We start from the raw sequence: 14,198 nt of genomic DNA on the forward strand, positions 1-14,198 counted from the left end.
CTCTCTCTCTCTCTCTCTCTCTCTTTGTAGAAGTGGAAACGAGTCCACTATCGAGTCGCACAAAGGCAGACCCTTTCATCAGACATTCCCAGGTGTATTCCACCTGTCAAAGCAGAAGAGAAGGACGAGGAAAAGAAAGAGGAAGGACTTTCTATGGTCATGGGTGTGGATTACAACCTTATACATATACCAATTGCCCGCTGTTGCATCAAACGATCGTCGACACGACTGCACTTGAAACGAATTATCCGCAACCTCGAGTAAGAAAACTTTCTCGGCCGTGAAGCTGGGCGCCTCCGACAAAATGCGTGCAAAAGAGAGGAGAAAAACGAGGAAGTCAATTAGATTCGTTATACTGGCGCGTCGTCGATCGGAATGCAGTTTCTCACATTACCAAGAAGTGACAATAAAAAATGCAAATATTCGACCTTTTTGGCCGATCGCTTTCTCGAGTTCGATCTCCGCCTAGATAGTTTACGATTATCCTATCCGTTTTGCGCGATTCGTTAAATTTTTGATGTTCACTCGGGTTAATTGCTCATCCGTTTTCGAAATTGACTCAATCAATTATATGATGATCGATTATTTGAAAATGATCATCATTATATGATGATCATTTTCAAATAATCGATCGTCATTTATACGCATATTTCTCTCATAAAGCAGCTGGGAAATCGATAGAAAATATACTAGATACTAAAAAATCTTTAATTAATAATTTTTCTATATTATTTTTCTTTGATAAATACTTTTCTTTTTAAAGGGATGCTGCAATTAACTGATTAAAATTATTTTTACAATTACTTGAAATTTTCTCAGAAATTAAAATAAAAGATAAAACTTCTGTCGCCAATATCCAAAATAAATTAAGAATAATTTTATTTATTAAACAATTAATTTATTTTAAACATTCATGTATTCTATGCATTTCTTTTCTTTGGAATGCTAGGAGCATTAGGAGCATTAAGTAATTAGTTGTAACATTTATATATACAATTCATTTTAATATACAATCTTAATATACTTTCTAAAGATACTTATATGTAAGATCAGTTTTGTATATATATTTGTAAAAGTGATGAAAATTAACCCGGAATGAACGATCCAGCATGTGCAATAAAGCATTAAATCACGTGTAAAAGTATTATTATAATGTATATAATTCTCTCAGGTATCCGTAATTCTACAATTATTTTATATAGTCAGAATTTTAATAGATAATAATTTTTATCTTATTAAATGATGATGCGATGTAATGGTAATTTATGAATTTATCAAACAGAAAACTGATACATTTAAAAAATATGGCAAAAATAAACATCGCACCGCGTGAGAAACATCTATTCGCTGGAGCCAAGGAAACAGAGCAAGTAATATATAATTGGAAAAGAGTGCCAAATAAAGAATAACACATTTTCTACATAAATTAATTGGAATGTTATAACATTTTTTAGATGTAATATTCCCTGCCGGAATAATAGATAACTCAGCTGTTGGCTAGCACAACGGCGTGACGGCTCATAAACATAAAGAGAAAATAATGCTATAGTTACAATAATGAATGTCCTTACATACGCGTGTATGCATGGGACTTTCTACCACTGTAGCGTCGCCAAAAGCTGCAGCCTCATTTATTCAGACTTTGTACAGGCGAGGCATTTACGCGCCTCGTACTTTCGGGTCGGTATGTGTAGTATCAATCGAGATCGAGTCGCCACGTGAAAGTAACAGGCTTGGTCCATCCGATTTTATTTCAGACCATCAGTATACGTGAGCGCTTTTGGAATGAGCAAAATAAAGTAAAACAGTGAGCACAGAGCGCAGCTCTCACTCATCTGCTACGATATCCGCATTGAGATTGGCGTCAAGACTTATTGCATTCCGCATAAAACATGCAATTCCGTTAAATATAAATTAATTTTATCCAAAACATAAAGTCTTGCTCATTACAAAAACATTAACATAAATTGACCAGAGAAACGAGATATAAGTATTTATTGAAATTAGTTATAATACGGTTTATTCATATAATAAAAATATATATTAAATATAAACATTTCATTCATAATAAAGTCATATATTACGAATAAGAACATTTTGTACTCATTCTGTCTTCTTTAGCTACAAAAAATAATTTAACGACATATAATAATAATAATAATAATAATAATAATAGTAATAATAATCGATAAACTCAATAAAATTCAAATTCATATTTAAATGATAAAATAATTAGATTTTCATATAAAACTCACTCAAAAAATCATCAGGAGATCATCTTAAAAGGACATATAAAAATAATCGAATAAATAATAATATAAAAAATGATATAAACACTTAAATACAAAAAGATACATTTCTTTGATAATTATAGCAATAAGATTTGAAAATAGAACGTGATTCGTTTTCATAAAAGATTGCATTGGGTAGCATAACTAATTTGTCGTTTTCGAGAAAGAATTTGTTAAAATGTGATTAAAAAGTATTTGATGAAATTGTTAGATAAAACGTCCTTACTCTCGTAACGTCTTATCTTTCGGTTAATTTAGTCTGTTGTTTGATATTCCAAAGATAAAATTAAGAAGAGTTAATTAATTATATTCATACAGCTAGCTGCTGTAAGAGATAAAAACAAAATTAATTCTCAGATTTTGAATACGATATAAAACATACTTGAGGAAATATCTTAGAATCATAACTTCATTTCCGCAGATAAAAATTTTTTTACAAATTCTTGTCAGAGGAAATATATGAGAACGAAGAAAAAAGACATGGTTAAACAGATACCTATATGAGCATACTTTCGTGAAACTTCGAAAGGAAACGGTCGGTGAACGTTTCTTATCTCATTCACACGGTCTATCGACGCGCCAGGCCTGATGCGAACAGACAGATCACGAGATTTGCTTCCGCTTTCCATCGCGGCTGGCACGCCTCATCCGGTTGATCGACCGGACATTGCCGTGATCCAGATCTCTTCCGCTTTCCGACACTACGACCGTCACTCGTATGATTCTGTGTTATTCGCATTAAGACGATACTATACGAGAGAAAATTTTAACCGTACAATTAGCGTCACACTAAAAGGACGTATGGAGCAATGGCACGCAGAAAGGCCATAACGAAATTAATTACTAAGTATGGGATTAATTAGTAATGACAGGGGATTCGCTGGCAGAGAAATGTAGCGCACTGTTTGATAATCTCAGAATAGAATTTTAAGATAGAGCAGTCACATCGTCGCGATGCATCCAATTTATGTCGGCTTTTTTCATATATTAACTTTCTACAATTATCTAAAACTTCTCATGATGAGAATATATTTTTATGTAGTTTAAAATTTATTTTTTTACTTATTATTAGTGAATAATTAATTAATTTTAGATTTACATGATCTATGTTCAGAATAAAATAGAAATTTAGTTATAATTTTATATACTATATATAATAATTATTTAATGAATTATAATAATATCTATAAAAATATGTACGTATATATTAAAATGTGCACGTAACTATATGCTTAAATAATTATCACAATAACTTATCAAAATCAGATGCAAATTTTTTGATCATCTATGTAAATGAATTTTAAATATATAAACATTCATTAATGTAATTAAATGCGTCAGGTTTTAAAAACCAATTATTAATATAATTTATCGATATTGCTGATGTATGCTGAAAGTACAAAATAAAAACTTCCTAGTGTACGTGCATTAATTATTTGACTCATGAAGCGTACTATCTTAATGGCATAGTACACCCTTAAAATTACTTCTTCTATATAAATTTCCGCATCTTAATCCACTAGATTTTCCTGTACATTGCAGTTTGTGATGATGTGTAATTACGTTGAAAGGAACACGGTAGAAAGAAACAGGAAGCTGTCGCTCATCGAACGAAAGTAAAGTACAAAAATAAACACAAAAGGGAAACCGGTTCGAGTTACTTACACCGGAGAGAAAGGAGTGTAAATGTCAAAGATATAGACAGAATAAAAGATCCTTTATATCATTAATAACTACAAAACGCATATTTATAATCGAATCATATGTAGGTCGTAAATACATAGATCGGCATTGTCGGATTATAGCAGATCAGACTTATAATCAATACGACATTGTGACTTCAGAAAAGACTCGCCAATTTTTGCAAGGCAGACACAGAACTTTGCATTCTCTTCACGCGTCTCGTAAATTTTAAAAGATTAACATCTCCCTCTTCCATTTTCGCGGTAACATAAACCTAGCGACATTCGTCGCTATATAACATAAAAGGAAGAAAGTACGAAGCTAAATGGAAAGATGATATGAATAATCGTATTAAGAAGTGATCTTGTACTTACACCCATAAGCAAGCCTTTCATTTAGCGATTGCTAAAATAAATCATTCGGAATGTCGGTACCCATTAGATTGTCAGATTCTTATTTTTCGACTTGCAGCTATCAATAATGGTAGACGGATAATATTAATTTGAGCACAGATTTTGTTTGATTTAGTGAATTAGAGAGTGAAAGTATAGAAACGAGATGAGTAAGCGGATTTCTTCTGTTTTGTAATATGAAGAAGAAATTATAATTTAACTCGATCTCGTAATCTTTTTATTAGGCACAAAAAAATATAATGCAACATCATATAAATATAATAAAAATGTCATAATATACAAAATTAATAAAAAGATTTCTAATTTTGTACTTTATTATCTTTTAAATAAAATTAGAATAAAATTAATAAAATTGAAATATACCAAATAAAATTTAATGTTTCAATTTTTAATTTATACTTACACAATTATAGATATTTTATTTAAAAAAAACATTTAAATATTTATATCTTTTAATAACACTTTTACTTATAACTTTGACCGTGAAACTTCATAGTTTTAAGCAATTCGAAAATTTAATTACAATTTTAGAGATTTAAAATTATTTAATGTATGAGATATTTTTCTATTTATATTGCCACTTACCTGTAGGTATATCAAACTGAAAAAAGAAATTAATATCATAATATGGATAAACATCATTACATTTTTATAAATGAGATTTATTTTATAATCTTAAAATTAAAACCGTAAATTGTTTACTTATAATTTTGAATTATAAGCAAAATAAAAATAAAATGAAACTGAATATGAAAAACTGAGTGTAAATTCTTAACTTAGCTGTGTATTTTCGTAAATAATTAATACATTATAAATGTAAAAACAAAGTTTGAGATGCGGTGTTCTATACAGTTACTTAGTTTGCTAGGACAAGAAGTCGCGTCAATTTAACAACAAGAAATAACAACAGTGCATTAATATTAATATATAATATACAATTAATATATAATATATAATAACTTATATATAATAGTATCAAATCAATTTGAGTGTTTGCTGTATTTTATCCTCTATTGTTTTGCTCCAAACTTGCCGTTGATTTCATCTTGCTGCTGCTGCACCTGCTGATCAGAGTCGTAAGCGGAGTACTGATAAATGTACGATTGAGTTGTCTGAGGAGCAGCAGTAAAACCCTCATTCTGATAAGAATCCGCTTGATTCTGATAGGTTCCATAATTCTGTTCCTTCTTGTGGCCTGTCTGACTGTAAGTACCGTCGTAATTCTGTGACGCGTCATAACTACTGTATTTGTCAGTTTGACCTGCCAGTTTTGTGTTGGCCACATGAGCGCGATGATTGCTGCCACTTTCGGGCGATGTATACGATACTTGGGAGTGATTCCGCGATCCTGGCTTTCGGGTATTTGAATATTTATTCTTACTCGAGGCCCTCTGAATCGATGAACTCTGCTTCGCACGTTCCCTATTGATCTTAGGGGTTCCGACGGAATCAATCACGTAGGTGACAGCGGCTTTATTTCTCGCGTCTGGAAGGCTCTCGTACGACGCCGCATTTGAATAAACGTCCTGATTCTCGTATGATCCATCATTGGCACCGTTTGAAACGTCTCTATTGTCGTAGATGTTGCTGACTTGTTGCTGTCCCAATAGATCTGCAAAAGCTTGGCTCGTCATCTGTTCAATCTGTTGAGTGTTAACATATGCGGTAGACGGCTGGTAATCTTTATTAATTGGCTGTTCTACGTTGATGACTTTATACGTCACCTTCGGCGAGGATATCGGTAGATTCTTCACTTGAACATTTTGCGCGAGTTGATTGTATGGATTGGCCGCTTTATACATGCTGGATTGCATATCAAGATCTCGTGAGTTGCCGGCTATGTAGTTTCCGCCGTCCACGAAGTGACTCACCTGTGCATTTTGGCTCGTCTCTTCTTTCTCAACTTTTTTGTCCTGCTCTTCGTTTTTCGTGATAGGAACTTGCGGTGTCTCTTGATAATAGATACCTAAGAACTGCGGCTGCACCTGCGGCTGCGGCTGCGATTGCGGCTGAGACTGAGATTGTGGCTGCGCCGGTGGTGGGAACAGAGCATGATTGAAGTAATGAGTGTAGTAATAGGGCGGTTGATAATAATAGTTTGGATATGGTGGATTCACCGCGTACGGGGCAGGATATGAATTATAGGCAGGATATGGCGCGTTGGCGTATACATATAAATCACCGCCGTTATAATACGCAGGATAAACGAACGAGGATGTGCTGTTTGTGAGATACGGATTATAATTAAGATTATTGTAAGGATCCCGTTGGTAATTGTTGCTATAGCTGGAGCTATACGTATCCTTGGCGTCGATTTTCGGCGCGTACAGCTCCGATGTTAATTGAGTGTTTTCTTCTGTCTCGGTGCCTCGCTTTAGTTTGTGGCTGTAAGGATATTCCACATATGTCGTTAGAAATGGATCATTATTGAAATTCTCAGTTTTATCCGACCAGGCGAAAAGTGCTGGTGATAGCAAGCAGAACAGTATCTGTAATAAATATTTGTATTTGTAATAAAATAGAATTGACAATTCTACAATTATGCTAATTAAAAATAATGTATATCTTCAATTTTGTATTGATAGAAGATGTAACTACTTCGTAATATTAATTAATAATATAATAGCATGTACTGTGTAATTGCGTAAAGAAATGAAAATATTTATCAGTAATTATAATATAACTTCAGAAACTGCATTTAAATTAATGATATGATTAAAATATTATTTATTAATTTATAATTGTCTGCTCCCCCCCCCCCATATCTACGCGTATACAAATAAAACAAAATCTCCGAAAATTAAAATAAAAGTATGTTTCACATTAATTTCAAAATTAAATACATTAAATCTAAAATCGTTTTAAAATAACAAATTTCTCTAAAGAACCTGTCTGTAATTCCCGTGCAAAATAAATCAGACACTAAACTTAAGTACATTTATGGCATTAAATTAAGTATGAAATCTTCTTCATTTAATTAATAAATTTAGTTTTTTCCTAATTTAGTTTTTTATAATTAATTTATTATTACTGACCAGCTGTTTCATCTCCGCCGTCGGATAGCTATGAAGCTATGTTTCTTCCGTCGTTTAATTGCTATTTCATCCAACACCTCGACCGCACTAGTAATTTCGTAGATCAGACTGACACGACAGTTCCACCTTTAATGACACATCGGCCGACATTGAATTTCTCCTTTATACCCGAGCACCGGAAAAATTACGGAAACTAGTTTAACATTTCTCTGCTCTTATGTGTAGGCAACTGGAAGTGATAGTGCACTCCTCGATAGTGTATGGCAATGGGCTGTAACGTTACAAAAAGTTACGAAAAACCAAGTTTATAATTTTAATGTTAAATTAATGTTAAATTAAAAGTTACGTAAAATAAACATTTAAAGTATTTGTCTTTAAAATTATAGTCGCTAAAGTAATCAATTTATTTTTAATAGGAATAGAAAGTAACAAATAAGAATATAAATATAAGAACTAAACGAAAAAAGCTGGTAACCTTAACTTACTTCCATAAAATATGTTTTTGTTTAAAAATTTCTCAAATCTCAAAATGTGTCTTTTCATCTGTGTGTATGAGAGAAACAACATTAGAAGCATAAAATATTATTTAAATATTAAATATTAAACTGACTAATAATCTCCTAATATACCGATTTTTCATATACACAATTATCTATATATCTTGAATTTCACAATGTTTCACAGCTCTTTAAAAAAAGATGCTATTACATTCAGAATGTCTGTTTCAAAATTGATTTACGTTCTTTTTGTGCTTTCTTGTTTATTATTAAGAAACCCATTATTAAATATAGAATGTCTCATTTTAATAAGTCCACTTGAGTATTTTAAGATAAGAGATTTTGTTTCTTTTTTTACTTAGTATAGTAGTTTTAAAAAGATATATAAAAAAATTTGACAGCGCTTTCTCGTTTACTATTAAAATTTTATTAAAAACAATATGCTTTTTTCAATAAACGCAAATATCTAAAAATATATTATAAATTAGATGAGATATCAAGGTTTAATTTTGATTATGTGGTTACAAAAAAGATGCAATTTAATAAAAAAATTTGATTAAGAAAAGCACCTCTGTAATATATTTTACAACGCATGATTTTTGCAAAAATCTGGATTGAATCGGCTAAAGGCTGAAGAACAAGATAGCCACTCAAAGCGAACGAACCAGGAAGTGGAACGCCCTCCGGCATCCTCGAGAAGGATCTTTCCAATCTTGCTCAAACAACACCTTTCGCGACTGTACCTTTGAAAACATCGATTTACTTTACTTTCACTATCTACACCATCTCTCATCGACAAAATGTTCTTATCAACCAGACCGCATGATAATAACATTTGAAATGGATGATTGCATTTGGTGATATTCGAAAAAAAAAATCATCAATTTCTCTTATTTTAAAAAGAGATATCATTAAAGAAAGAGACATAGAATAATTTAATATTTATTGGTATTTTTCACTTGTGTATCAGGTACCTGAATACATATCTTCAATAAAATACAATTCATTATTTATTAAATAATACAAATATTAGTGAAATTATTTTATTTCATAATATATATTCCATAATATGTAATTCCATAATATAGAATATAATATTATATAATATAATTTTTTGAATTAAATATTAATTAAATAAACATCAATTAAAAATATATAACGTTTTTCTTACGTACAATTAAAATTTGTTAGATATCGATTTTTCTTTTAATAAATATCTTGAGTGAATTTAAAAAAATCTTGTATCACACATATCGAATTCTAAATATTTTATTGCAGCTACTTAATTACAAGTTCTACTTCATCCGTTTAACTTTGAAATTCTACAGCAACAAAAGCGTTCCTTTATATTTTTATATCTAACTGCTGCATTACCTTTCGTACACGTTCGCATTTCATTCAATTACTTCACTAGAGAAAAGTCTCGCGTTACAGGTCAGTACGTTACGAAAGTGAATCTCCCAATTGTCTGACAGGATGGACTCGCAAGTCCGAGATCAAGTCAAAGATGCGTGACGGAGATCCGCCCGGAGGAACATCTTTGCGAAGAGTAAGAGCGGACTTTTCCCGCTCTCGCCGTACCGGGTGTGAGAGTGAGACAAGCCTGAGTGTCTCGCAAAACCAGTCAGAAAATAGTGAAATGTTATGCTTTTTGTATTTGCGAGATAGACCGGTTAGATCGACATATTGCAACGACGTGGGGCGTATATCTCGGCTAGATTACAAGATCTGAAGAGCTAAGACCTCTGCCATGCGTGCTTTCTCATGTAACTGATGTGCCGCATCGTGTCGTGCTGCCCTCGCGTGCGTAAGTAAGTACACACGTACTCATGCATATGAGTCATAGAAAATGGGTCAGGTATACGAAAGGAATAATGCGCGACTAATTAAAGTCGCTTTCTTACGTGTAGGTAATGAAGTCTCCTTAGTTGAAAACTTAATTAATATAAATAAACTAATTGCTTTGTCGTGCTAGTAGCTGAATGATCGATTACGATTTCCATCACGATCTATTAATCATCTACTGATCGGGGGGAAAGGGGAGACACACACACACACACACACACACACACAACACACACACACACACACACGCACACACACACACAAAATGACATGTTTTATTAATATAAAATTTATATCAAATTAAATTATGTTGAAATGTTTCATATAACGTTTGGAAACGTTAAATATTTAATAAGTTATTGTCTGTTGCAAATTATTTTATATAATTTATAAATTTTAAATTATAAAATTATATATATTTTATAAGTTTTAAATTATGAAAATACAAGAATGATAAAAGACAATAAAATTATTTACAGTTTTTAGATTCTTATTAATATTTAATTATTATTATTCTTATGAAAATGCTTATTAACATCAACATAATTATTAAATTTCTTATCAATTTAATAAGTAATATTTTGCTCATGATTACGTTTTAACATTGAAAAATTTCGGCATGCAATTTGTAATCAGATATTTATATAAATTTTATTTTATTAATATTTATATAAATTCACACAGAAATATTTAAGCATTAATATCCGTTTTGACTGAATGCTATTAACAAGAATAATGAGTCCAATAAAAAAATATGACGATCAATCAATTTCTAAATTATAAAATAAAATTACTTAATTGATAAATATTTTATTAACCTACTAATAACAATAATTATAATTTTATAATTTCTTATTTTAATTTAAATGATATATTGAGCTTTAAGTAGCACTTTTGATGATAAAAGAATAATATAAATTAGCAAGACAACATACAAATATATATTTATTAAATAAATATTATTTTAACAAGCAATACAGAAATATCATTTTATTAAATTTGCTAATTTCGCTCTCTAATTTAAGATTAATTATTTTATAGTTATGTATCCATATCTATAAAAAAGAAAATAGGTTATACATATATTATTATTATTAATATCATTATCAATTTCCATTATATGACATTACGTTGCACTTATACATAAATCTTAACCAGTCAATCTTACTATCTGCAGCTGGCAATCACTTTCCAAAATAAAATAAAAATTTAGAAAGATATTTTTTACTCACCCTGATCCGTCCCGGCCTTGAAGTAAAAGCGATCCCATTCTGTTTGTTGGATAGATTTATGCTTTTATTGTATTTTATGTACGGTTATACTATTGCCGTTCGTGCGATTAATAACTTTCACGGTAGCTCCGCGGATAAAAGCAACATTGGTCGTTGTCAGATACATTAATTTTGATGGACAACAATACTAACGACAGGATCCATTCAAACATACATCTTTTGATACGCGTATTGCCCTCCATCGCGCGTGTCAAATCAATTACTTAGTATTCGTGAAGATATATTTATAAACTCGAACACGCGAAAGTAAACCAGCATTCTACATGTTTTAATTGCAGTATGAATTAAAATGATTGGATCAAAATCATACCTTATTTGTCGATTTATACTTTCACTTTTCCGATCTCTTTGATCATCTTCATTACTGTGCGTGTTTAATCTTTATTAAGAGGCAAAACATTGGCGTACAGTCTTATGCACGTCGCACGCAATATGCAACATGCAATTTATTAGTATATAGTAATCTTTATGACTCTAGAAACTCATTTGAACTCTTATGCTATTCGAAATTTATGAGTTGATAAATACTGCTAAATTAATTGCCAATCGTTAATTATCATAAACTTAATTAATTGTAATAAACTTAATATAATGCTAATAATAATAATAATCAATTTTCAAGATTTAAAGTGAGTTCTCTGGTATTCGTTGGAAAAAATCAACTTATTTATTATAAAAAAATGTATAAAACTACGTAATAAAAATCACAATTGTCAGTGATACAAAGAATAATAGGGATCTATTACAATACATATGATATAAATATAGATAACAATTGGATTTGAGTACAATTATAGTACAGAGATTTTTGTCTCTAGATAGATCGTACAGTAGAAAATTTAAATATAAATATTTATTCTAATGTATCTCAACAACATACATGGTCTTCTACTTGGAAAATATTATTGCTATTTTTCATGGCAAGACCGAGTCAGCATAAGATTAGATAATTAGACGGATTCGGCGTTTAATTACTCGTTCGTCGAGATCCAAACAGGGATCTTGTAATTATAATCCTAAGCTGTTATTGAATCCTGATAATGTGTTGGGGCGCAGAAAGATTTACAAAACATAAATTAATATTTTCCGTTTGGAACCGAGTACGAAATCGTGTCATACTTTGCGCCACCTAAGTCTGCATTTACAGTTTTCTCGGAAACGTATCCGATATATCTCGGACTTATGCCAGTATGAGTGCCTTGCGAATCCGCGGATGTCCCGTGGGAACTGGATGAACTATATATTGTGGGCGTATAGCCGTGGCTTCCGGTGTAAGTTACGACGGGGCTGGAACTGGAAGCTGCTGCGTAATTTGCGCTAAGGGTGTAGCTGGTACCAGCACCGGAATAGCCGGAATTGGGAGAACCCACATGACTGATACTCGGACTCGAATAAGAGACACTGGGGCTAGAATAACTGGCACTGCTACCGGACGAATGAGATGGCAGATAATTCGTGTACGTGATGGTGTTGGACGATCCTGAGTTCGAGTGAGATCCTGAAGCGATTGGTAGCTGATAGTTGGAACCGCCGGACGATATGCTCGAAAATCTGGAACGAGTACTGGAAGAGGATCCTGAAGTAGCGGGATAACTGGACGACGCAGCACCAGAAGACAATGCAGAGATTCCGTGAGATCCTGAACTAATCGGAAGAGAATAAGTGGCTGATGCTCCTTGAGTACCTGAAGAGCTACCAAGGGTAGAGATGCTGTGAGAAGATGTAGACGGGTAGCTGGAGGGGCTGCCGTGCGAACCGCTAGCGATGATTAGGCCACCTGTCACGGGATGCGAAGAACTTGAAGATGCGGGATGAGTAGGAAGACTGTAACCTGACGAGGCACCCGATGAGCCCAATGATAGACCATGTTGTTGGTTTGAACCCAATACGAGTTGAAAACCAACGTTAGATCCTCCATTGCTGTAAGCCGAAAGTCCGTGGCCACTGGTAGTGTAGACTGGCGCGCTGTGCGAGTTGGAGCTGGAAGTACTTGCGGCACTGGCGCTGCCACCATGGACTCCGAAAGTAACGGGACCTGTTTTCGCTGAAGTGAATAGTGCGTTGCTACTTCCGCCGCTTCCCAGATGAGCTATGCTGGGCACGGAGTAGGTGCCTTGAGCCGAGTGTCCACCCAAAGAGACACTTTGGTGACTTAAGTGACTGTGGCTCAATCCAGGTGATTGGTACCCGGATCCAAGACCGAGACTACTGGACGGCGTTAAGGAATATCCGATTCCATGGCCGACGGAGCCGCCCGAATTAAGCAAGCCGCCGTGTCCTAGAGAGAAGCCACCAGACGATCCACCTAGTTCGTAACCAGAACTCAAGCCCGAAACAGGAGATGAATAGGAGGAAGAAGATCCCGACGGGAAAGTTACCAAGTTGTCGTTGATGCCGCGTTTGTCTTTCAGCTGCAATAGAAGCTGAGTTGGCAGATTTTCATTGCAGCAGACTCCACAGGCGAAAGCCACCAGAAACACCTACACGATCAGATCAGTTGTTATCGCATTTCTTTATACATGACTTTCTAGGGTGTCCCACTTTCGTAGAATTGATCAGTTTGCGTGAAAGTGGAATACAAAACTCTTAGCCAATTATATTAAACTGTTACCCGAGTTATAATTATAGATATAATTATAGCTATGAATAGTCACATTAATTAAACAAAAAACAGGTGGTAAATTCTAATTAGTCAGTGAAGTAGATGAAAATTAATTGGCTGATCTAGCGCATTATTATCACAGTATTATGAGTTGATAGTCGATAATTAATATATATATGATACGTAATCTAACAATGAGCGATTACATGATAACTACATCGTATTAATTAATATTGTAATTCAGTTAATATAGTGGGAAAGTATTCAATCAATTTGAAATAGATGAATTGTAATTAATACGTAATTAATACGAATGCTTTGAATGTAACGTAAAATGTGTAAAATATTTTAAATATCAATTTTAAGTTGTTATAACTAATTGGTTAAATTAAAATAGTTCAATCTCAATTATGAATAATATATATATATATATATATATATATATATATAATAACTTACGTATAGCATACTATTATACGTAAGTTATACGACATTAGTATTGTCAGATTTCTTTATTTTTCGTACTTGCAGCTATCAATA

General features: G+C 32.7%; 2 protein-coding genes across 2 annotated transcripts in view; both read right to left on the reverse strand.

The window, feature by feature from the left end:
• Positions 1-5,397: 5,397 nt before the first annotated feature.
• LOC105617328 (homeobox protein 12-like) lies at positions 5,398-7,434 on the reverse strand. Its single transcript, XM_012198894.1, has 2 exons — positions 7,423-7,434; positions 5,398-6,876 (listed from the first exon to the last, which is right to left on the reverse strand). The coding sequence occupies exons 1-2, from the start codon at positions 7,432-7,434 to the stop codon at positions 5,398-5,400; spliced, it is 1,491 nt and encodes a 496-aa protein (XP_012054284.1).
• Positions 7,435-11,700: 4,266 nt separating this feature from the next.
• LOC105617329 (hornerin-like) overlaps positions 11,701-14,198 on the reverse strand; it is a 3,852-nt gene continuing 1,354 nt past the window's right edge. Inside the window, 1 exon segment of the mRNA XM_012198895.1 lies at positions 11,701-13,567. Coding sequence (XP_012054285.1) covers positions 12,133-13,567 — 1,435 coding nt within the window. The 3' untranslated portion in view covers positions 11,701-12,132.

This window comes from Atta cephalotes (assembly GCF_000143395.1).
Source record: "Atta cephalotes unplaced genomic scaffold scaffold00012, whole genome shotgun sequence".
Lineage (NCBI taxonomy): Eukaryota > Metazoa > Arthropoda > Insecta > Hymenoptera > Formicidae > Atta > Atta cephalotes.